Source organism: Hemitrygon akajei, chromosome 13 (assembly GCF_048418815.1).
Source record: "Hemitrygon akajei chromosome 13, sHemAka1.3, whole genome shotgun sequence".
In the NCBI taxonomy this organism is placed as follows: Eukaryota; Metazoa; Chordata; class Chondrichthyes; order Myliobatiformes; family Dasyatidae; genus Hemitrygon; species Hemitrygon akajei.
In genome coordinates, this window is record NC_133136.1 from 298,280 (window position 1) to 320,490 (window position 22,211).

At 42.7% G+C, this 22,211-nt stretch overlaps 1 protein-coding gene across 1 annotated transcript in view; it reads right to left on the reverse strand.

Moving 5' to 3' along the window:
• Nucleotides 1-22,211, reverse strand: part of LOC140737576 (diacylglycerol kinase theta) — a 332,765-nt gene that overhangs the window by 201,832 nt on the left and 108,722 nt on the right. Inside the window, exons 6-8 of the mRNA XM_073064008.1 lie at nucleotides 19,754-19,907; nucleotides 17,889-17,975; nucleotides 12,720-12,820 (exon numbers count right to left, since the gene is read on the reverse strand). Of these exons, the coding sequence (XP_072920109.1) occupies nucleotides 12,720-12,820; nucleotides 17,889-17,975; nucleotides 19,754-19,907 (342 nt within the window). The remainder of the gene's footprint in view (nucleotides 1-12,719; nucleotides 12,821-17,888; nucleotides 17,976-19,753; nucleotides 19,908-22,211) is intronic.

The window sequence follows — 22,211 nt, forward strand, 5'->3', positions numbered from 1 at the left end:
TCAGGCTGACAGGTCGATAGTTCTCTGTTTTCTCCCTCCCTCCTTTCTTAAAAAGTGGGATAACATTAGCCATTCTCCAAACCTCAGGAACTGATCCTGAATCTAAGGAACATTGGAAAATGATTACTAATGCATCCACAATTTCCAGGGCCACCTCCTTTAGTACCCTAGGGTGCAGACCATCTGGACCTGGGGATTTGTCAGCCTTCAGTCCCATCAGTCTTCTCATCACCGTTTCTTTCTGAATGTCAATCTGTTTCATTTCCTCTGTTACCCTATGTCCTTGGCCCATCCATACATCTGGGAGATTGCTTGTGTCTTCCTTAGTGAAACAGATCTAAAGTACTCATTAAATTCTTCTGCCATTTCTCTGTTTCCCATAACAATTTCACCCAATTCATTCTTCAAGGGCCCAACATTGTTCTTAACTATCTTCTTTCTCTTCACATACCTAAAAAAGCTTTTGCTATCTTCCTTTATATTCCTGGCTAGCTTGCGTTCGTACCTCATTTTTTCTCCCCGTATTGTCTTTTCAGTTAAGTTCTGTTGTTCCTTAAAAACTTCCCAATCATCTGTCCTCCCACTCACCTTAGCTCTGTCATATTTCCTTTTTTTTAATGCTATGCAATCTCTGACTTCCTTTGTCAACCACTGTGGCCCCTTTCCCCCCTTTGAATCCTTCTTTCTCTGGGGGATGAACTGATTTTGCACCTTGTGCATTATTCCCAAGAATACCTGCCATTGCTGTTCCACTGTCTTTTCTGCTGGGCTATCCATCCAGTCAACTTTGGCCAGCTCCTCCCTCATGGCTCCATAGTTTCCCCTGTTCATCTGCAACACTGACACCTCCGAGCTGCCCTTATCCTTCTCAAATTGCAGATAAAAGCTTATCATATTGTGATCACTACCTCCTAATGGCTCCTTTACTGCGAGATCGCTTATCAAATCCTGTTCATTACATAACACTAAATCCAGAATAGTCTTGTCCCTGGTCGGCTCTCGTACAAGCTGTTCCAAGAATGCATCCCGTAGGCACTCTACAAACTCCCTATCCTGTGGTCCAGCACCAACCTGATTCTCCCAATTCACCTGCATGTTGAAATCCCCCATAACTACTGCGACATTACCTTTGTCACATGCCAATGTTAACTCCCTATTCAACTTGCACCCAATATCCATGTTACTGTTTGGTGGCCTGTAGACAACACCCATTTGGGTCCTTTTGCCCTTACTGTTCCTCAGTTCTATCCACACAGACTCTACTTCTCCTGACCCTATGTCCCCCCTTGCAAAGGACTGAATCTCATTCCTCACCAACAGGGCCACCCCACCCCCTCTGCCCACATTTCTGTCCCTACAATAGCACGTATACCCTTGTACATTCATTTCCCAGGTCTGATCTCCCTGCAGTCATGTCTCCGTTATCCCAACAACATCATAGTTACCCATTCGCACCTGGGCTTCAAGCTCATCCGCCTTATTTCTGACACCGTGCATTCAGATATAGAATTTTTAACCCATTTCTCCTCTCTCTGTTTGAATCGCTGCCTATTGTGCTTAACCCTGCTCCCCGAACTCCCATCGGGCTATACGCCCCTAGAATTTTGTTGTCCTTCTTAAATTTACTTATTCTTTCAACCCATGTTCCGTCAGACCATCCCTCTGTTAATGAGTCCTCCTTATCACTTGTTCCGCCCCACCTTCCTCTACTACACACTTAATATTTCGGAACCGTGAAGTCCCCACCTGTCCTTCATTCCTCCTCTCGCTATCCTCCCTCACATTCTGGATCCCCGCCCCCTGCAAATTTAGTTTAAACCCCCCCAAGAAGCACTAGCAAACTTCCCTGCAAGAATGTTAGTACCGCTCCAGTTCAGGTGTAAACCGTCCCTTCAGAACAGATCCCACCTTCCCTGGAACAAAGCCCAATTATCTACAAACCTGAAGCCCTCCCTCCTGCACCACCGTCTCAGCCATTCTCCTAATCTGTCTAAGTCTTTCTATAGCTTCTCTACTTCCTCAAAACTACCTGTCCCTCCACCTATCTTCATATCATCCACAAACTTGGCCACAAAGCTATCAATTCCATCATCCAACTCTATTAACATATTTCCTAAAGAGAAGCAGTCTCACTGCAGACCTCTGTGAAACACCACTTGTCACCAGGAGCCAATCAGAAAAGGCTCCCTTTATTCCCACTCTTTGCCTCCTGCCAATCAGCCAATGGCTTTATTCATGCTAGTATCTTTCCTAGTATATCTTTTTTTTAAAACTTTTTTTATTGTTTTCAAATAGTTACAGAATAAATGTGCATGAAAATAAAGTGTTACCCAGCCCCCCTCCCCTTAACCCCTCCCCCCTAACATCCCTATTAAAAAAATAAGAAAGAAAAAAAAAGGGAATGCCTGGATGTTGGAAGATCCCCACATGCTCCACGGAGTTCTCATTTTTTTTAATATATGTTAAAATTCTTTTTCTTTTTACTGGCCCATTACGCCCATTAACATTAAAACTTTAAAAATTTAGTAGATTAGTCATTTTTTTTATTATATTACTCCAATCTATAATAATACCTAATCTTTCCACTTTCGTGGTATCCTGGGAAATCTTTATAAAAATCTCCATGTTGCTATGTGTGCCCCCACCAATCATCCAGGCAAAAAGATAGAAAAAAATTAAAATATAAAGGAAAAAAAAAATACCCCCCTACTAATGTTGTGGAAAAAAGACACAACATTACCCCCCTCTGCTGTACGGGTCATGGCAACCGCCATGATTACACACGTGAATCCCGCAGTAACCGATCCACAGCCTCCCAGCCCCCCCGCAACATAAAAAAGTATATGTATAAGAAGAGAGAAAAAAAAATACTATTCTCATTTAGTATTTCTAAAATTTTGCTTTTCTCTTCTATAATATCCATAAATGTCCATCACTTCTGTTCCTTGGGTCTATCTTCATCTTTAATCCATTACGTTTGGAAGCCTCTATGTGTAATTAGCGAATAGATGGAAGTTCTTGTACAAACTCCTCCGCTTTTTGATAATTGGAAAAAAAAAATTTTCCCTCCTCCAAAAAAATTATCAGTGTTGCTGGATGACGCATTGTAAATTTATAACCCTTTTCCCATAAGGCTTTTTTCGCTGGGTTAAATTCCTTCTTTCTCTTCAACAGGTTGTAACTTATATCAGGATAAAAAAGAATTGGTTTCCCTGCTATCATCAGTGGCCCGTTTCTATTTTTGGCACTTTGGGCAGCGGCCTTCAGGATCTTTTCTTTGTCTTGGTATCGTAAGCATTTTATCAAAATTGATCGTGGGTTTTGATCAGCTCGAGGTCTTGACCTTAAAGATCTATGCACCCTTTCAATCTCAATTGGAGTTTCTCTTTCCTGGAGAGTACTGGAGAGTTTAACATCGGTAGCTGAGCGAAGGGTGCTGAGTAGGCTACGGTCAATTATGGAAAACTCTGAACATCCTCTACATAGCACCATCCAGAGACAGAGAAGCAGTTTCAGCGACAGGTTACTATCGATGCAATGCTCCTCAGACAGGATGAAGAGGTCAATACTCCCCAATGCCATTAGGCTTTACAATTCAACCGCCAGGACTTAAGAACCTTTTAAAAGCTATTATTAATGCTTTTTGAGATAGTGATTTAGATGCATATCATATTTTTTACTGAGTTAAGTATTGTATGTAATTAGTTTTGCTACAACAAGTGTATGGGACATTGGAAAAAAAGTTGAATTTCCCCATGGGGATGAATAAAGTATCTATCTATCTATCTATTTCCAATTTTTCAGGAATCCATTTTTGAAAAAAATTTATTGGATCTTCTCCTTCTATATCTTCTTTAAGTCCAACAATTTTAATATTATTTCGTCTACTGAGATTTTCAAGCTTATCAATTTTTTCCATAAATTGTTTTCTTTCTGATGTCCAAGCAGTATTTTCCTTTTCCATTTTGTCCATTCTTTCAACCATGTCTTCCATTGTAGTTTCCAAGTCCGTAATTCTTTTTTCCATTTTTTCCTGTTTCTTTGTCATTTTATCAAGCATAATCTCTATATTGGTCATTTTTTTTTCCGAGTATTTTTTGATTATTTTTAATTACTTTTAATATGTCTAATTTACGCATTATTTGCCTCAAAGTCTTTTCTATATTTCTAGAAGGACTTTTACCTCTTTCTTCATCTGATCCTTCCGAGAGATTTGACTCTCCCTCCAATTCGCTATCGCTTTCAGTTGCAGTGGTAGCTGGGCTTTGTAGTTCTTGTTGCTCCCGTTTGCGCATGTTCCATCCTTCGCGTTTGCGCAGTTCACGATGGTTTTTTCCTTTGGAAGTGGCCAGTGTTGCCACAATCTCCTGTTCCGTATCGCCGGTGATATAATGTACCTGAGACCGCGGTTCCTCGGTAGACGTGGGCCTTGTTCTCGTTCCAACTTGCGTAGTCTTCCCGGTATTAGTTTTCTTCATCTTCCTTCCTTGAGGCATAGCTTGACACAGTCCGGAGTCGTTTATAAGTAACTTTTAGAAAGTATTGACTAACTTTTCTTCATTTAAACATTAATTTATTAACTTTTTACGGGAGAGCTGGGTCCCTGCGTCTCGATCCTACGTCATCACGTGATGTCCCCCTTTTCTAGTATATCTTAACTTGTTTTTTTATTAAACAAAGTATACTTTATTTAAAAATAAAATTATGTACAATAAACCATTCAATGACTCTTAATCCTTTACAAATGTTTCCATTACGGTCTTTACATTTCCACACTTTTAGCCACCCAGGTGGCACTTTGTTATTTCATATTTACATTCTCTTGTTGAGGGGTATAAACCCCGCCCCCCCACCCCTCAACTCCTGCGAGAAAAGAACCCTAAACTGTGGTCCTTCCCCACGGGGCCCTTGCGATGGCTGCACCAAGTTTCAGTGCGTCCCTCAGCACATACTCCTGCAGCCGAGAATGTGCCAGTCGGCGACATTCTCCCACGGGCATCTCCATGTGCTGGTAGACCATCACGTTTCGGGCTGACCAAAGAGCGCCTTTCACCGAGTTGATGATCTGCCAGCAGCACCAGATGTTGGTCTCCATGTGCGACCCCAGGAACAGATCAGAGAGTCCTCTGTTACGTAGCTGCTGGGGATGAATCTTGACACTGTCCTTTCCATCCTCCTCCACGAACCCACAGTGTGCAAAGAGGTGGGTCACCGACTCCTCCTCACTGCAGTCCTCCTGTGAGCAGCGGAATGTGGAGATGACATTCCGGGCGTACAGGAGGGATCTGACAGGGAGGGCCCCTCTCAACGCCAATCAAGCGACATCTTGGTGCCTGTTGGTGAGGTGGTGAGGTCTGGCGATGAGGCATTTTGCCAGATGAACTGGACAGTCTGCTCAGGGAACCACCCTACTGTGTCCATCATGTCCTTCTCCTGCAGTGCCTGCAGGACATTACATGCCAACCACTGCCTAATGGCCCTGTGGTCAAAGGCGTTGACCTGGAAGAAATTTTCTACGAAGGACAGGTATGGCGGCAATGGCCAGCTGACAGGGGTGTTGCGTGGGAAAGGGGCCAGACCCATCCTTCGTAGCCAGGGCGACAGGTAGAATCTGGGCACATAGTGGTACTTGGTGCCCACATACCTGGGATCCACACACAACTGAATGCAGCCACACACAAAGCTAGCCATCAGGGTGAGGGCGACATTGGGAACGTTTTTGCCCCCATTGTCCAGGGACTTGTGCACCTGACCCGCTCCATCTTGGATCCTCAGATGAATCTGAAGACAGCTCGGGTGATTTCTGAGCTGAAGGAGCGGGGGAAGGGCCACACCTGCGCCCAGTACAGCAGCCCTGAGAGCACCTCACACCTGATGGCTATCTCTTAACTTGTTAAGCAGCCTCATGCGTGGCACCTTGTCAAAGGTCTAAAAATCTAAGTACAGTCATTATGGCATTATACTCTTTCTACTCTTGTAGATCAGGTCCACTGACTGAAATCATTGTTGGCCAGACTGCCAACAGCAGGAACTGGCCATCAGCAATAAGAACACAGAATTCCAGAGATAACAAGCTCAATTGAGCTTTGGATCATAGACACAGTTCAGAAGGTATACAAATAGGGGCCTTAACTAGCGAAAAGAAAAGCTTGCAGAAGATAGTAAGTACAGAAACCTCTGCCTGACAAACTTCAGAAGGCTAATTCAATGGACCACTTGATATACCACTGAATGCTCCAAGATGACAAGAGGGGCCTCCCTGAAGGCTCTGATAAAGTCTATAAAGACAACAGCCACTGCCGACCCTCATCTACCTTCTTGGTTACCTCTTGAAAGAACAATAAATTTGTCAGACACGACTTCCCAAGCACAAAGCAGTCCTTAATCTCTGAATGTGGTAAGATCCTATTCCTCAGAATCCCCTCCAACAACTTACCACCAACAAAGTTCAAAGTCCAAAGTAAATTTATTATCAGAGTACATACATGTCACCACATACAACCCTGAGATTCTTTTTCTGCGGGTATACTTAGCAAATCTATAGAACAGTAACAGTAAACATCAGGAACTGTTAACTCTAAACAAAATGAGCAAATGCAGATATAAATAAATAGCAATAAATAACGAGTATGAAGTAACAATATAACGAAGTCCTTAAATGAGTGTACCGTAGATTCCGGATTTTAAGCCGCTACTTTTTTCCCACATTTTGAACAGCTTTGAACTCTGCGGCCTTTAATACGGTGCGGCTAATACATGATTTTTTTCATGCCGCCAAAAACATTTTGCCTCGTAACAGTAGACCAATAAAATTGATGAGTAGTTCACAGAGGTCCAATGAAATTGTACGATAAATCAAGCGCACTTTCACAATTAAATTATTGTAAATCAGTCATTTGTACTCACCCTCATCAACATGGAAAACACTCGAAGAAAAGCATTGTGCTGCCTTTATGGCAGTTATTTAGTTTATAATATTTTCGCTTAGTAATTCATTTTCTAGTTAAAGTTAGAAGAGTTTTAACTATATTTGTTTTCTGTACTACATCGCGGGATGCTATGGCGTCACACCCGGTTTCGCCGCGTCTTGTGGGAAAATGCCGGTTTGCGATAAACGGGACGGCGGGGGGCGAGCGGCGGAGCCAAAACGCTGCTTTTAAGTTAAAGGCGATCAATAACTTTTCCTGGTAGGCTGCAGTATATATATTTTTTACCAGTCGTTAGGAGATATTGGAATGTTGTTCAGTAAAAAAGTATACGCAACGTATATTTAAAAGTAGCCGCGTTACAGGCACGGTTCGAAAAAAAGCATTTGCAATATGTATTTGTTTATCTTACCATATGGATTTAATTAAAAGTTAAAAAATCCTCACGTGTAATATCTTTCTGTGTAAATATCTCATATTACAACGTGGGACACCTGCGGCCGAAAATCCGGTGCGGCCTAAAATCCTGTGCGGCCTGTACAAGTAAAAAATTGATTTTCTTTCTAAAATTAGAGCCAGCGGCTTTTAATCAGGTGCGCTCTGTAGTCCGGAATCTACGGTAGTTATTCCCTTTTGTTCAAGAGCCTGATGGTTGAGGGATAGTAACTGTCTTGAATCTGGAGGTACGAGTCCTGGGGCTCCTGTACCTTCTACCAGATGGCAGCAGTGAGAAAAGAGCATTGTCTGGGGGGGTGAGGATCTTTGTGATGGATGCTGCTTTTCTATGGCAATATTTTGTACATGGAGCTTGGAAAAATTAGAAAAATAGAAGGCGATGTGTAACCCTAGGTAATTTAGAACACAAAACATAAATAGTACAGCACAGTACAGGCCATTCGGCCCACAATGCTGTGCCGACCCTTAAACTCTGCCTCCCATATATCCCCCCACCTTAAATTCCTCCATATACCTGTCTAGTAGTCTCTCAAATTTCATGAGTATATCTGCCTCCACCACTGGCTCAGGCAGTGCATTCCACTCACCAACCACTCTCTTAGTAAATAACCTTCCTCTAATATCCCCCTTGAATTTCCCACCCCTTACCTTAAAGCCATGTCCTCTTGTATTGAGCAGTGGTGCCCTGGGGAAGAGGCACTGGCTGTCCACGCTATCTATTCTTCTTAATACCTTGTATATCTCTATCATGTCTCCTCTCAGCCTCCTTCTCTCCAAGGAGTAAAACGCTAGCTGCCTTAATCTCTGATCATAATCCATATTCTCTAAACCAGGCAGCATCCTGGTAAATCTCCTCTGTACCCTTTCCAATGCTTCCACATCCTTCCTATAGTGAGGAAACCAGAACTGGACATAGTACTCCAAGTGTGGCCTAACCAGAGTTTTATAGAGACTCGCGACTCTTAAACTCTATCCCTCGACTTATGAAAGCCAATACCCCATCATAAGCTTTCTTAACTACCCTATCTACCTGTGAGGCAACTTTCAGAGATCTGTGGACATGTACCCCCAGATCCCTCTGCTCCTCCACACTACCAAGTATCCTGCCATTTACTTTGTCCTCTGTCTTGGAGTTTGTCCTGCCAAAGTGTACCACCTCACACTTCTCCAGGTTGAACTCCATCTGCCACTTCTCAGCCCACTTCTGCATCCTATCAACGTCTCTCTGCAATCTTTGACAATCCTCTACACTATCCACAACACCACCAACCTTTGTGTCGTCTGCAAACTTGCCAAACCACCCTTCTACCCCCACAATCCAGGTCATTAATAAAAATCACAAAAGTGGAGGTCTCAGATCCGATCCTTGTAGGACACCACTAGTCACAACCCTCCAATCCGAATGTACTCCCTCCACCGCAACCCTCTGCTTTCTGCAGGAAAGCCAATTCTGAATCCACCTGGCCAAACTTCCCTGGATCCCATGCCTTCTGACTTTCTGAATAAACCTACCGTGTGGTACCTTGTCAAATGCCTTACTAAAATCCATGTTGATCACATACACTGCACTACCCTCATCTATATGCCTGTTCAGCTCCTCAAAGAACTCTATCATGTTTGTCAGACACGATCTCCCCTTCACAAAGCCACACTGACTGTCCCTGATCAGACCATGATTCTCTAAATGCCTATAGATCCTATCTCTAAGAATCTTTTCCAACAGCTTTCCCACCACAGACGTAAGGCTCACTGGTCTATAATTACCCAGACTATCCCTACTACCTTTTTTCAACAAAGGGACAACATTCACCTCCCTCCAATCCTCCGGTACCATTCCCATGGACATTGAGGACATAAAGATCCTAGCCAGAGGTTCAGCAATCTCTTCCCTTGCCTCGTGGAGCAGCCTGGGGAATATTCCGTCAGGCCCCGGGGACTTATCCGTCCTAATGTATTTTAACAACTCCAATACCTCCTCTCCCTTAATATCAACATGCTCCAGAACTTCAACCTCACTCATATTGTCCTCACCGTCATCAAGTTCCCTCTCAGTGGTGAATACTGAAAAGAAGTATTCATTGAGGACCTCGCTCACTTCCACAGCCTCCAGGCACATCTTCCCACCTTTATCTCTAATCAGTCCTACCTTCACTCCTGTCATCCTTTTGTTCTTCACGTAACTGAAGAATGCCTTTGGGTTTCCCTTTACCCTACTCACCGAGGCCTTCTCATACCCCTTTCTTGCTCTCCTCAGCCCCTTCTTGAGCTCCTTTCTTGTTACGCTATATTCCTCAATAGACTCAACTGATCCTTGCTTCCTAAACCTCATGTATGTTTGCCTTCTTCCACCTGACTAGATTTTCCACCTCACTTGTCACCCATAGTTCCTTCACCCTTTATCTTCCTCATCTGGACAAATTTATCCCTAACATTCTGCAAGAGATCCCTAAATATCAACCACATGTCCATAGTACATTTCCCTGCAAAAACATCATCCCAATTCACACCCACAAGTTCTTGCCTTATAGCCTCATAATTTGCCCTTCCCCAATTAAAAATTTTCTTGTCCTCTCTGATTCTAACCTTTTCCATGATAATGCTAAAGGCCAGGGAGCAGTGGTCACTGTCCCCCAGATGCTCACCCACTTACAGATCTGTGACCTGACCCAGTTCTTTACCTAATACTAGATCTAGTATGGCATTCCTCCTAGTCGGCCCGTCAACATACTGTGACAGGAATCCATCCTGGGCACACTTAACAAACACTGCCCCGTCTAAACCACTGGAACTAATCAAGTGATAATCAATATTAGGGAAGTTAAAGTCACCCATGATAACAACCCTGTTATTTTTGCACCTTTCCAAAATCTGCCTCCCAATCTGCTCCTCGGTATCTCTGCTGCTACCAGGGGGCCTACAGAATACCCCCAGTAGAGTTACTGCTCCCTTCCTGTTCCTGACTTCCACCCATACTGACTCAAAAGAGGATCCTGCTACATTACCCACCCTTTCTGTAGCTGTAATAGTATCCCTGACCAGTAATGCCACCCCTCCTCCCCTTCCCCCCCCCCCTCTATCCCTTTTAAAGCACTGAAATCCAGGAATATTGAGAATCCATTCCTGCCCTGGTGCCAGCCAAGTCTCCATACTGGCCACTACATCATAATTCCATGTATGTATCCAAGCTCTCAGTTCATCACCTTTGTTCCTGATGCTTCTTGCATTGAAGTACACACACTTTAGCCCTTCTACCTTACTACCTTTACACCCTTTATTCCTCAAAGCCTCTTTATATGTTAGATCTGGCTTTACTCCATGCACTATACTTGCAGTTCGCACGTGACCTTTATCCTCTTCCACTTCACTATCTGCTCTAACACTCTGGTTCCCCTCTCCCTGCAAATCTAGTTTAAACCCCTCGGAGCAGCACTAGCAAACCTTCCCGCAAGGATGTTCGTGCCCCTCCAGTTCAGGTGCAACCCGTCCCGTTGCAGCTGGTCCCACCTTCCCTGGAACAAGGCCCAATTGTCCAGAAACATGAAGCCTTCCCCCCACACCATCTCCTTAGCCACGTATTTAGCTGCATTACTTCCTATTTCTAGCCTCACTAGCACGTGGCATGGGTAGCAATCCTGAGATTGCAACCCTGGAGGTCCTGTCCTTCAACTTTGCACCTAACTCCCTAAACTCTCTTTGCAGGACCTCCTCCTTCTTCCTATCCACATCATTGGTCCCAACATGGACTATGACATCTGGCTGCTCACCCTCCCTCCTGAAAATACCGAGAACTCAATCCGAGATATCACGGACCCTGGCACCAGGGAGGCAACAGACCATCCGGGATTCTCGATCTCTCCCACAAAACCTCTTATCTGTCCCTCTAACTATTGAATCCCCTATCACTACTGGCTCCTCTTTTCCTTCCTTCTCTTCTAAGCTGAGAGTCCAGTCTCGGTGCCAGAAACGCGACCACTGCAACTTGTCCTTGGTAGGTCGTCCCCACCAACGGTATCCAAAACTTATTATTGATGGGAACGGCCACAGAGGTGCTCTGCTCTTCCTGTCTATTCCCCTTCCCTCTCCTGACAGTCACCCAACTACCTGTCTCCTGACTTTTAGGGGTGACTATCTCCCTGAAACTTCTGTCTATTTCTGCCTCTTCCTCACGAATGATCCGAAGTTCATCCAGATCCAGCTCCCTAACTGGGTTTGTCAGGAGCTGCAGCTGTCTACAAGTGAGGTTGTTCAAGGAGGTTTTCAGGCTTCAACACCAGCCTCTCAAAGCATTTCATCACTGAGGATGGGCAACAGTCATTTAGACAGGATATCATGCTCTTCTTGGGCACTGGTATGATTGAAGCCTGCTTTAAGCAGGTGGGTACCACACAATGCTGGATCAAGAGGGTGAAGATATCTGTGAATACACCAGCCAGTTGGTCGGCATAGGTCTTCAGTACTCAGCCAGGTACTCCGTCCAGACCAGATGCTGTCCTTGGATTCACTCTCTTGAAGGCAGCCCATTGATCATCTTCAGATACTGAGACCAAAGGATCATCAGGAGACATGGAGGTACATGATGGTTCCTCTCTGATCTGGTGGTTAAAGTGAGCATAGAAGGCACTGAGCTCATCTGGAAGCAAAGCTCTGTTGTCCCCTATGTCACAAGATTTAGCTTTGTAGGGGGTTATGGCTTTCAAACCTTGCCACAGCTGTCGAGTATTTCCTCATTGATTCCAGTCTAGTCCAGAATCTCCACTTCGCCCGAGATGGCTTTCCGGAGATCGTACCTGCAACTCTTGCAGCATTCTTGATCTCCAGACTTGAATGCCTCTGATCTGGCTCTCAGCAGATTCTGGATTTCATTGCTGTCCAGGGCTTCTGATCAGGAAAAACCCTGAACAATTTTGTAGGGATTCACATATCCACAGCTGTTTGAATAAAATCTGTAACAATCCTTGTGTAGTCATTCAGGTCCTCAAATGAGTTCTTGAACACAGCCCAGTCCACTGACTCAAGGCAATCCTGTAACCATTCCTCAGCCTCCTGTGACCATCTTTTGGTTGTTTTGATCTCTGGAGCATTGCTCTTTAGGCCCTATCTATAGGCAGGTAGCAGGCCTCACTGGCTTGTAGTGCCCTGGCCTGTTTTTGCTCCCCGTTTTAAACAATAATACCTAGAACCTCACCTGTTGCTAAAGATGAAGCAAAAATCTCTGCAAGGGCTTCCACAAATGGCAAATAGCATAATTTCATTATAAAAGTTAAGTGAGCAAAATGATCTAAGTTTTAAGTGAAAGTTCACCTTCCTAATAGAGGTGTGATTCTTGAATGAACTTACCACTACTTCTTCTGTTTTCGAAATTCGTGGAACAGTAATCAGTCGAAATTGATTCCGCTTCACAGTGTCATTTCCATCAAATATCTTTAAGGTCTGTTTACCTAAATAAAGGCAACATCAATAAAACAGAACAACCATTATCAAATAGACAAACAGAATTGGTAAGAACCCTATAATGAATTTTATCTCTAACACCAATCTGCAACCATTAAACAAATCTGAAAAGTTTAAACATTTCACTTTATTACCTGGCTTGGAGATTGGTGATCGTTAACAGATCGTTATAGCAAACCTTGCATTCATTAGCTATTAGGATGAGTTCATCTCATCAACCACCGAGGACTAGTAATACAGGGATCACTAGGAGAGGGTTCACACGAGCCACTCAACTGGAATATGGAACTTGGATCTCCATTTGAACACACTTACCTATTGGCATTGGGCTCATAAGATATTATCATCCAATCCCTTATGATTTACCAAATCCAAATCTTCTATTTCAACATCACAGTTAAAGAATGTTTGAGGACTGACAACCACTGATCATTGGCCAGCAGTCTCATGTTTGGCTTAAGCTTCATATTAATCAAATGTAGAAACCCTACAGCAAAAAACAGGCCCTTCAGCCCACAATGCTGTGCCAAACATGTACTTACTTTAGAAGTTACCTAGGGTTACCCATAGCCCTCTATTTTTCTAACCATGTACCTATCCAGGAGTCTCTTAAAAGACCCTATCGCATCCATTTCCACCACCGTCACTGGCAGCTCATTCTATGCACTCACCACGCTCTGTGTAAAAAACATATCCCTGACATCTCCTCTGTACCTACTTCCAAGCACCTTAAAACTGTGCCCTCTCATGTTAGCCATTTCAGCCCTGGGAAAATGACTCTGACTATCCACACGATCAATGCCTCTCATCATCTTATACACCTCCATCAAGTCACCCTCTCATCCTCCGTCACTCCAAGAAGAAAAGGCCAAGTTCACTCAACCTATTCTCATAAGACATGCTCCCCAGTCCGGGCAACATCCTTGTAAATCTCCCCGGCACCCTTTCTACAGTTTCCACATCCTTCCTGTAGTGAAGCGACCAGAACTGGCACAGTACTCCAAGTGGGGTCTGACCAAGGTCCTATTACCCTTTTACAATACCTCTGGGCTCATAAACTCAATCCCACGGTTAACGAAGGCCAATGCACCGTACGCCTTGTTAACCACAGAGTCAACCTATGCAGCACCTTTGAGTGTCCTATGGACTTGGACCCCAAGATCCCTCTGATCCTCCACACTGCCAAGAGTCTTACCATTAATACTATATTCCGCCATCATATTTGACCTACCAAATTAAACCACCTCACACTTAACCTGGTTGAACTCCATCTGCCACTTCTCAGCCCAGTTTTGCATCCTATCAATGTGCAACCTCTGACAGCCCTCCACACTACCCACAACACTCCCAACCTTTGTGCCATCCGTCCACTTCCTCATCCAGGCCATTTAAAAAATCACGAAGAGAAGGGATCCCAGAGCAGATCACTGGTCACCAACCTCCATGTAGAATATGACCCGTCTACAACCACTCTTTGCCTTCTGCGAGCAAGCCGATTCTGGATCCACAAAGCAAGGTTGCCTTGGATTCCATGCCTCCTTACTTTCTCAATAAGCCTCGCATGGGGTATCTTATCAAATGGCTTGCTGAAATCCATATATACTACATCTACTGCTCTACCTTCATTAATGTATTTAGTCACATCCTCAAAAAATTCAATCAGGCTCATAAGCACAAACTGCCTTTGACAAAGCCATGCTGACTATTCCTAATCATGCTATGCCCCTCTAAATGTTCAAAAAATCCTGCCTCTCAGGATCTTCTCCATTAACTTAACAACCACTGAAGTAAGACTCGCTGGTCTATAATTTCCTGGGATATCTCTACTCCCTTTCTTGAATAAGGAAACAATATTTGCAACCCTCCAATCCTCTGGAACCTCTCTCATCCTCATTGATGATGCAAAGATTTTCGCCAGAGGCTCAGCAATCTCCTGCCTCAACTCCCACAGTAGCTTGGAGTACATCTCATCCAGTCCCGATGACTTATCCAATTTGATGCTTTCCAAAATCTCCAGCACATCCTCTTTCTTAATGCCTATATGCTCAAGCTTTTCAGTCTGCTGGAAGTCATCCCAACAATTGCCAAGATCCTTTTCCATAGTGAATACTGAAGCAAAATATTCATTAAGTACCTCTGCTATCTCCTCCAGTTCCATACACACTTTTCCACTGTCCCACTTGATTGGTCCTATTCTCTCACGTCTTAACTTCTTGCTCTTCAAATACTTACAGAATGCCTTGGGTTTTCATTAATCTTGCTCACCAAGGCCTTCTCATGACCCCTTCTGCCTCTCCTAATTTCATTCTTAAGCTCCTTCCTGCTAGCATTATAATCTCCCAGATCTCTATCGTTACCTAGTTTATTGAACCTTTCATAAGCTCTTCTTTTCTTCTTGACTAGATTTTTATCAGCATCATATTTGGCTTTCATATTATCAAGTACTCAGCAAGGTGCATACACAGAATTTTCCACAAGCTGACGAGAGCTATCTGCTAAGTTAGTCAAGACATTTCCTGATGGTGCATTTTATCACAGTCAGCTCCCTGCCAAAAAACAACAGCTTGAAGTTTTTTTTAGAAACAGGAAGGATACTCAGCCAACACACATTGTACATTTCTACTGTGTGAAAGACATGGATAGATTCAGGAGCAACAACAAATAACGCCCAGATCACAAAAAAGAATTAAGACACAACTATGACAATCAATATTGATTTAATTCAAGGAGCAGATCACCAGGATTGATTGATCATAGGATGAACCAAACTGGCATGAGACGGGATAATATTCTGCCAGCTGCACCAGCTGGGACATTGTACCAAGACTCAGTAATCACTGGTATAATTGATTGTAGTGAGATATGACACAATGAGGCCATCCCTAGACATCTCTAATGGTATCCAATGTCTCAATGGTAAGCAGAGGAACTGGCTGTTATTATGGAAATAAGAGATAACGCAAGACACAGGCTGCTTCAGGGTAACATAAATGAAGAGATTTTGCTACACAGGGAATGGGATCTACATATGAACTGACAGAAGAAATCAATTCCCTGACTGGAGATTGCCTCAGTAACAAAAGCTAGGATGCTGTACAACAGGTCAAAATAGAAAATGGAGATGAAAATGTAGCCATTATATGGAAGCATCACACTCAGTACAGCAACTGCTCTGCACGTGACTGCAGAAACTGCAAATTGTGGACACATCATAGGAACCAGCCTCCTGTCCATGGACTCTATTCATACTCTTGCTTTCACTAAAGCAGCCAGCATAATCAAAGACCCCATCCATCCCAGACATTCTCTTTTCTCCCTTCCCCCATCAGGCAGAAGATACAAAAGCCTGAAAGCATGTACCACCAGGCTCAAGAACAGCATCTACCTCACTGTTATATGACTATTAAATGGTTGCTTAGCACGATAAGAAGGTCTCTTGATCTCACAATCTAGCTTGTTATGATTTTGCACTTCATTCGGTAACTGCATTGTACATTCTCAGTAGCCTTTACATTTTTTTCTGCGTTATTATAGTTTTACCTAGTTCTAGCTGAATGCACTTTGTAGTGATCTGACCTGTACAAACAGTATGCAAGACAGGTTTTTCACTGTATCTCAGTTGTGTGACAATAATAAACAAATACCAACAGCAACTGATATTCCCACTACAAAGTGACAAAGATGGATGAAATGGATCAGATTGGAAATGGTATGGTCTCGTCTGAGACCAGAATAGGATGGGACGCATGCAGAAAGGGGGGGCCCCCTGCCTGGGACGCACGCAAAAAGGGGGGCTCCCTGCCTGGGACGCACGCAGAAAGGGGGGCCCCTGCCTGGGATGCACGCAGAAAGGGGGTCCCCTGCCTGGGACGCACGCGAAAAAGGGGGCCCTGCCTGGGACGTTTACAGAAAGAGGGAGAGGGGCCTGTCAGGGACATTTACAAAAAGAGGGAGAGGGGCCAGTCTGGGATGCATGCAGAAAGGGAAGCCCTCACTACAATGGATTTTGGAGAATAATGTCATGAAAATGGCGGACAAACACACAGAAAGAGGGAGCTTTGACAGGGACGCACAGAAATGCTGTGTTTGCCCCACAAGTCTGAGACTAACCGTCTCATGATCAACTGTGGAAATTGTGAATGCTTTCATTTTGTAGTTAAAGATATGTGTACCTTTCACCTGATGTTTGTGTTGTATATCTAATAAAGGTATGAATTTGGCACAATACTAAATAACATTAAATCTGACACCAATAATGATAGGTTTAATCAAAACAATAATCACCGACAGATTGAAAATGCACCATTATTCCTAGATCACTCTGTTCTACTGCATTCTTCAATGCCTTACCATTTACCATGTATGTCTTATTTTGAAAAAGTTCAGCTGAACAGTTGGGAGGCATGGAGTTGTCGGGCCAAAGGACTTGTTTTTGTGCTGTATGACCTTACAATTTGGCAAAAAGCAAAGCAAACATTTATTCAAATCTCAAAAACTAGTTCCAAAGCCCCACAAGGCTGGATCTTGTTGGGTCTTACATGCCACCCTTATTCAATGTCTTCTGTTTTTTATCATGTGTAGACTGAGACATTATCCAACACACACACACGTACAAGATACCAACACTTTTTTTTTTAAAGAGTTAGAGTTAAATTTCCTAGCACACCTTCATCCCAAAGTTGTTTTAATTTAAACTAATCATTATCAAACCTGAACCCACCCCAGTGCATTTTCCAGCAACCCTCTATTTGAATTTTGGTTTTCCCATCAGTTCTGAGTGGGCAACTCAATTTTTTTTTAAATAATTCTGCTCCTGTGTCTTATGGTCTGAGCATCTGGCAATGCACTGTTGTAAGGGACTTAATTAAAAACAAAACCACTCATGTGATCTCCAAACTCTTGAAACGTATGGCAGGGAACTTGGAGAAAATATTAACACCCTAACTCTCACTCATTCTGAAAGTGGACAAAAATATTTTGCTTCAGATTATAAAAAAATTAATTGCCTCATCAAAACCAATCAGCTGGATTGAGAGTGCATGTAAAATCCTTTACCTGAATCAGTCGTGGAAGGAGACTGGGTATCTTTATATGTTCCATGGTTTCCAGCAGCCACATCATCATCATCACTGTCCTCTTCAACTATGGAAAGACATGCCCATGAACAACAGTATTTCACAGTAAAATGACTTCAGCAATACTGCACTGCAACAATGCCATGAGTTTACAAAAACACAACTCCCATCATAAATATGTGCACGCGCGCACACACACACAAGCACACACACACACCAACATTGTATTTGATCTCCCTCCTCTCAACATTTTATTTTGTTATTGACATTATTAGGTCTTTCAATTAATCGTTATAACTGCACAAGATTAACTGTCACAAATCGGTGTATTTTTTTAAATAATGTATTTTCACATGTGTTAACAGTAAAATAAAATCTTCTTGAACAACTGAAGTAGCCATCCACCCCTCCCTTGCATGAGAAGGTTAATTTGCCTGAGAACATGACAGATCCAGTCTTGGACTCAGCACCACTATTCACTCTCTCCCAACACTCCTTGAATCCCTCTTTGTCTAAGTAGTTGAAGATTCAAGAAACCTTAGAGAAGTTCCTCATCACAAATAAGGAACTCATTTCTCTAAAACACATCCCCATCTAATTCTCAATAGCCCCGTGCACAGAAAATTTCTCCCAATAACTACCACAGAATCTCAAGTACTTCAATAACATCACATCCCATTCTTCTGAACTAGCTTGCACAGCATTTCTGCTTAAGTGCAATACCTCATTGCAGGAATCAGTGATACCAATCTCCTCTGCACCTCTAGTACATGCTTCCTAATAAATCTTTCCTAATCTAGAGGCCAAAACTGCAAGCAGTGGCCTCATCAGCATGCTCTAGTTTCACCAAATGTTCCTTCTTTTACAATCAATTTTCTGATGAAGGGTTTTTGAGCTGTAACATTAATTCTACTTCTCTCCCCATAGATACTGCCCAACTGGCTGGGTGTTTCCAGCATCTTTTATTTTTATTTAAAGCTACTTACCCTTCAGATTACGTGCTGCACCTACATGCCAATTTTAATGTCAAATGACATTTAAAGAGTGACTACATCAGTGTCCTTATACTATAATCTATACTGTTCAATCTTCTAAAAATAGAAGTCTTAAGCATTAATTAAATCTTTTGGCCATAATTCCCAAATGTGGAACTCTGCAGTTTTATAACCTTGCCCTGTAATCATTTGTACCATTCAGTAAGATCATCAGGTAAGACCATAAGACATAAGACCAGAATTCTGCCATACGGCCCATCACGTCTGCTCTGCCATTCCATCATGGCTGATATATTAACCCTCTCAACTCCATTCTCCTGCCGGCTCCTCATATCTTTTGATGTCTTGACTAATCATGGATCGATCAACCTCTGCCTTAAATATACCCAATGACTTGCCCTGCACAGCCATATCTGGTAATGAATTCCACAGATTCACCATCTTTTGGCTAAGTAAAATTCTCTTCATCTCTATTCTAAATTGATAACCCTCTATTTTAAGACTGTGCCCTCTGTTCCTAGACAACCCCACTATAGGAAACATCCTTTCCACATCCACTTTATCCAGACCTTTCAATATTTGATAGGTTTCAATGAGATCCATCCTCATTCTTCTAAAATTCGCCAAGTACAAGCCCAGAGCCACCAAAAACTCCTCATACCATAACCCTTTCATTCCAGAATCATTTTCGTGAACCTATTCTGGACTCTCTCCAAGGTCAGCACATCTTTTCTTAAATAAGGTGCCTAAAGCTGCTCAAAACATTTCAAGTGCGGTCTGACCATGCGCACTTTATTCTGCTAATCTGAATTCTAAAATAACATCAATTCATTTCATTCTCCCCACTCACCCTGCTCCATTTGTGAACCCTCTACAATCCGAAAACAGTGGAACTTGCTGAAATTGCGTGCAGATAGGTGTACACAATTCGGAGGCAATATCATATTCTGTAATCTTCCAAAATCGCATTCTAGTGTGAGGCCACTATAGCAATCAGCATGAACCTAAGAAAGAGAATAATGGCATTTTTTCCATATAACATTTTTAGACAATAAACTTTGAGTCCAAATTTAAAAACATAAATCAAAACAAACAATGCCAGAACTACACAAGACGTGAAGCAACATTGATAGTGGGAGAAACAGAGTGAACTTTTCAAATCATTACTCTTTTCTCCGAACTGGAACAGGGAAAAAAGTTCACAGTAAATTTATTATCAAAGTACATATATAACCATATACAACCCTAAGATTCATTTTCTTGTGGGCATTCACAGTAAATACAAAAAAAATAAAAATGAAAGACCACACCCAACAGGATGGACAAACAACCAGTGTGCAAAAAAACTGTGCAAATAAGGTAAAACATAAATAATTTTTTTTAAAAAGCAATAAATATCCAGAAAAGAAGATGAAGAGTGCTTGAAAGTGAGCCTTCAGATTGTGGGAACAGTTCAGTGTTAGATGAGTGAAGCTGAATGAAGTTATCCCCTTTGGTTCAGGCAGCTGGTTGTTGAGGGGTAAAAACTGTTCCTGAATCTGGTGGTGTGGGTCCTGAGGCTCCTATACCTTCTACCTGATGGCAGCAGTGAGTAGAGAGCATGACCTGGATGGTGGGTGCTGCTTTCCTGCGGCAGCACTCCATGTAGATGTGCTCAATGGTAGGGAGTGTTTTACCCATGATGACTGAGCCTACTTTTTGTAGGCTTTCCCGTACAAGAGCACTGGTGTTTCCATACCAATCTGTGATGCAATTAGTCAATATACTCTTCACCACACATCTATAGAAGTTTACCAATTTTTAGATGACCTGCCAAATCTTCACAAACTTCTAACAAAGTAGAGGTATTGCTGTGCTTTCTCCCTAATTGCACTTACATGCTGGACTCAGGATAGCCTCTCTGAAATGTTAACACCGAATCGCTGACCCTCTCTACCTCTGATCCCCCAACAGGGACTGAATCATAAACCTTCCGTTTGCTCCTCCTGAAGTCAACAGTCAGCTCTTTGCTCCTACTGACACTGAGTCAGAGGTGATTGTGGCACTATTCAGCCAGATTTTCAATCTATACACTGATTCATCACCACCTTTGGTTTGGCCAAAACAGTGGTGAAAGGATCACTGATTTGAGCTGTTTCTCTTGCCACAGTTGCTGCATGCACACTGAACGCTTCCAGCAAGTTCTAATTTTGTTTCTGATTTCTACTACCTACCATATTTTCTTACTTAAAAAAGGTAAGGGTAGTTCTGTATGTGACTTGCCCTCTCGTGTTTTTAAGTTCTGTCAATGTTTTTGTGTGAGCCAAGTGGAAAGTGAAGGGAAACGGCCAAAGAAATCCTTGATACCTTAAGACACAGGAGCAGAACTAGGCCATTCAGCCCATCAAGTCTGCTCCACCATTCCATCATGCTGATCCCAGATTCCACTCAACCCCATACACCAGCATGCTAGCCATATCCTTTGAAGCTCTGACTGATCAGAAAACTATCAACTTCTGCTTTTAATATACCCACAGACTTGACTTCCACCATAGTCTAAGGCAGAGTATTCCAAAGATTCACTACTCTATGGCTAAAAATAATTCTTCCATACCCCAGTTCTAACAGATTGCCCCTCAATTTTGAGGCTGTGCCCTCTAGTTCTGGATACCCTCACCACAGAAAACAACCTCTCCACACCCATCTTATCTAGTCCTTTCAACATTAACTGGAACTGCAGTTAAATATACATTAATGATCTGGATGATGGGGTGGTAAATTGGATAAGTAAGTATGCAGATGATACTAAGATAGGTGGCATTGTGGATAATGAAGTAGGTTTTCAAAGCTTGCAGAGAGATTTAGGCCAGTTAGAAGAGTGGGCTGAAAGATGGCAGATGGAGTTTAATGCTGATAAGTGTGAGGTGCTACATTTTGGTAGGAATAATCAAAATAGGACATACATGGTAAATGGTAGGGCATTGAAGAATGCAGTAGAACAGAGTGATCTAGGAATAATGGTGCATAGTTCCCTGAAGGTGGAATCTCATGTGGATAGGGTGGTGAAGAAAGCTTTTGGTATGTTGGCCTTTAAAAATCAGAGCATTGAGTATAGGAGTTGGGATGTAATGTTAAAATTGTACAAGGCATTGGTAAGGCCGAATTTGGAGTACTGTGTACAGTTCTGGTCACCAAATTATAGGAAAGATGTCAACAAAATAGAGAGAGTACAGAGGAGATTTACTAGAATGTTACCTGGGTTTCAGCACCTAAGTTACAGAGAAAGGTTGAACAAGTTAGGTCTTTATTCTTTGGAGCCTAGAAGGTTT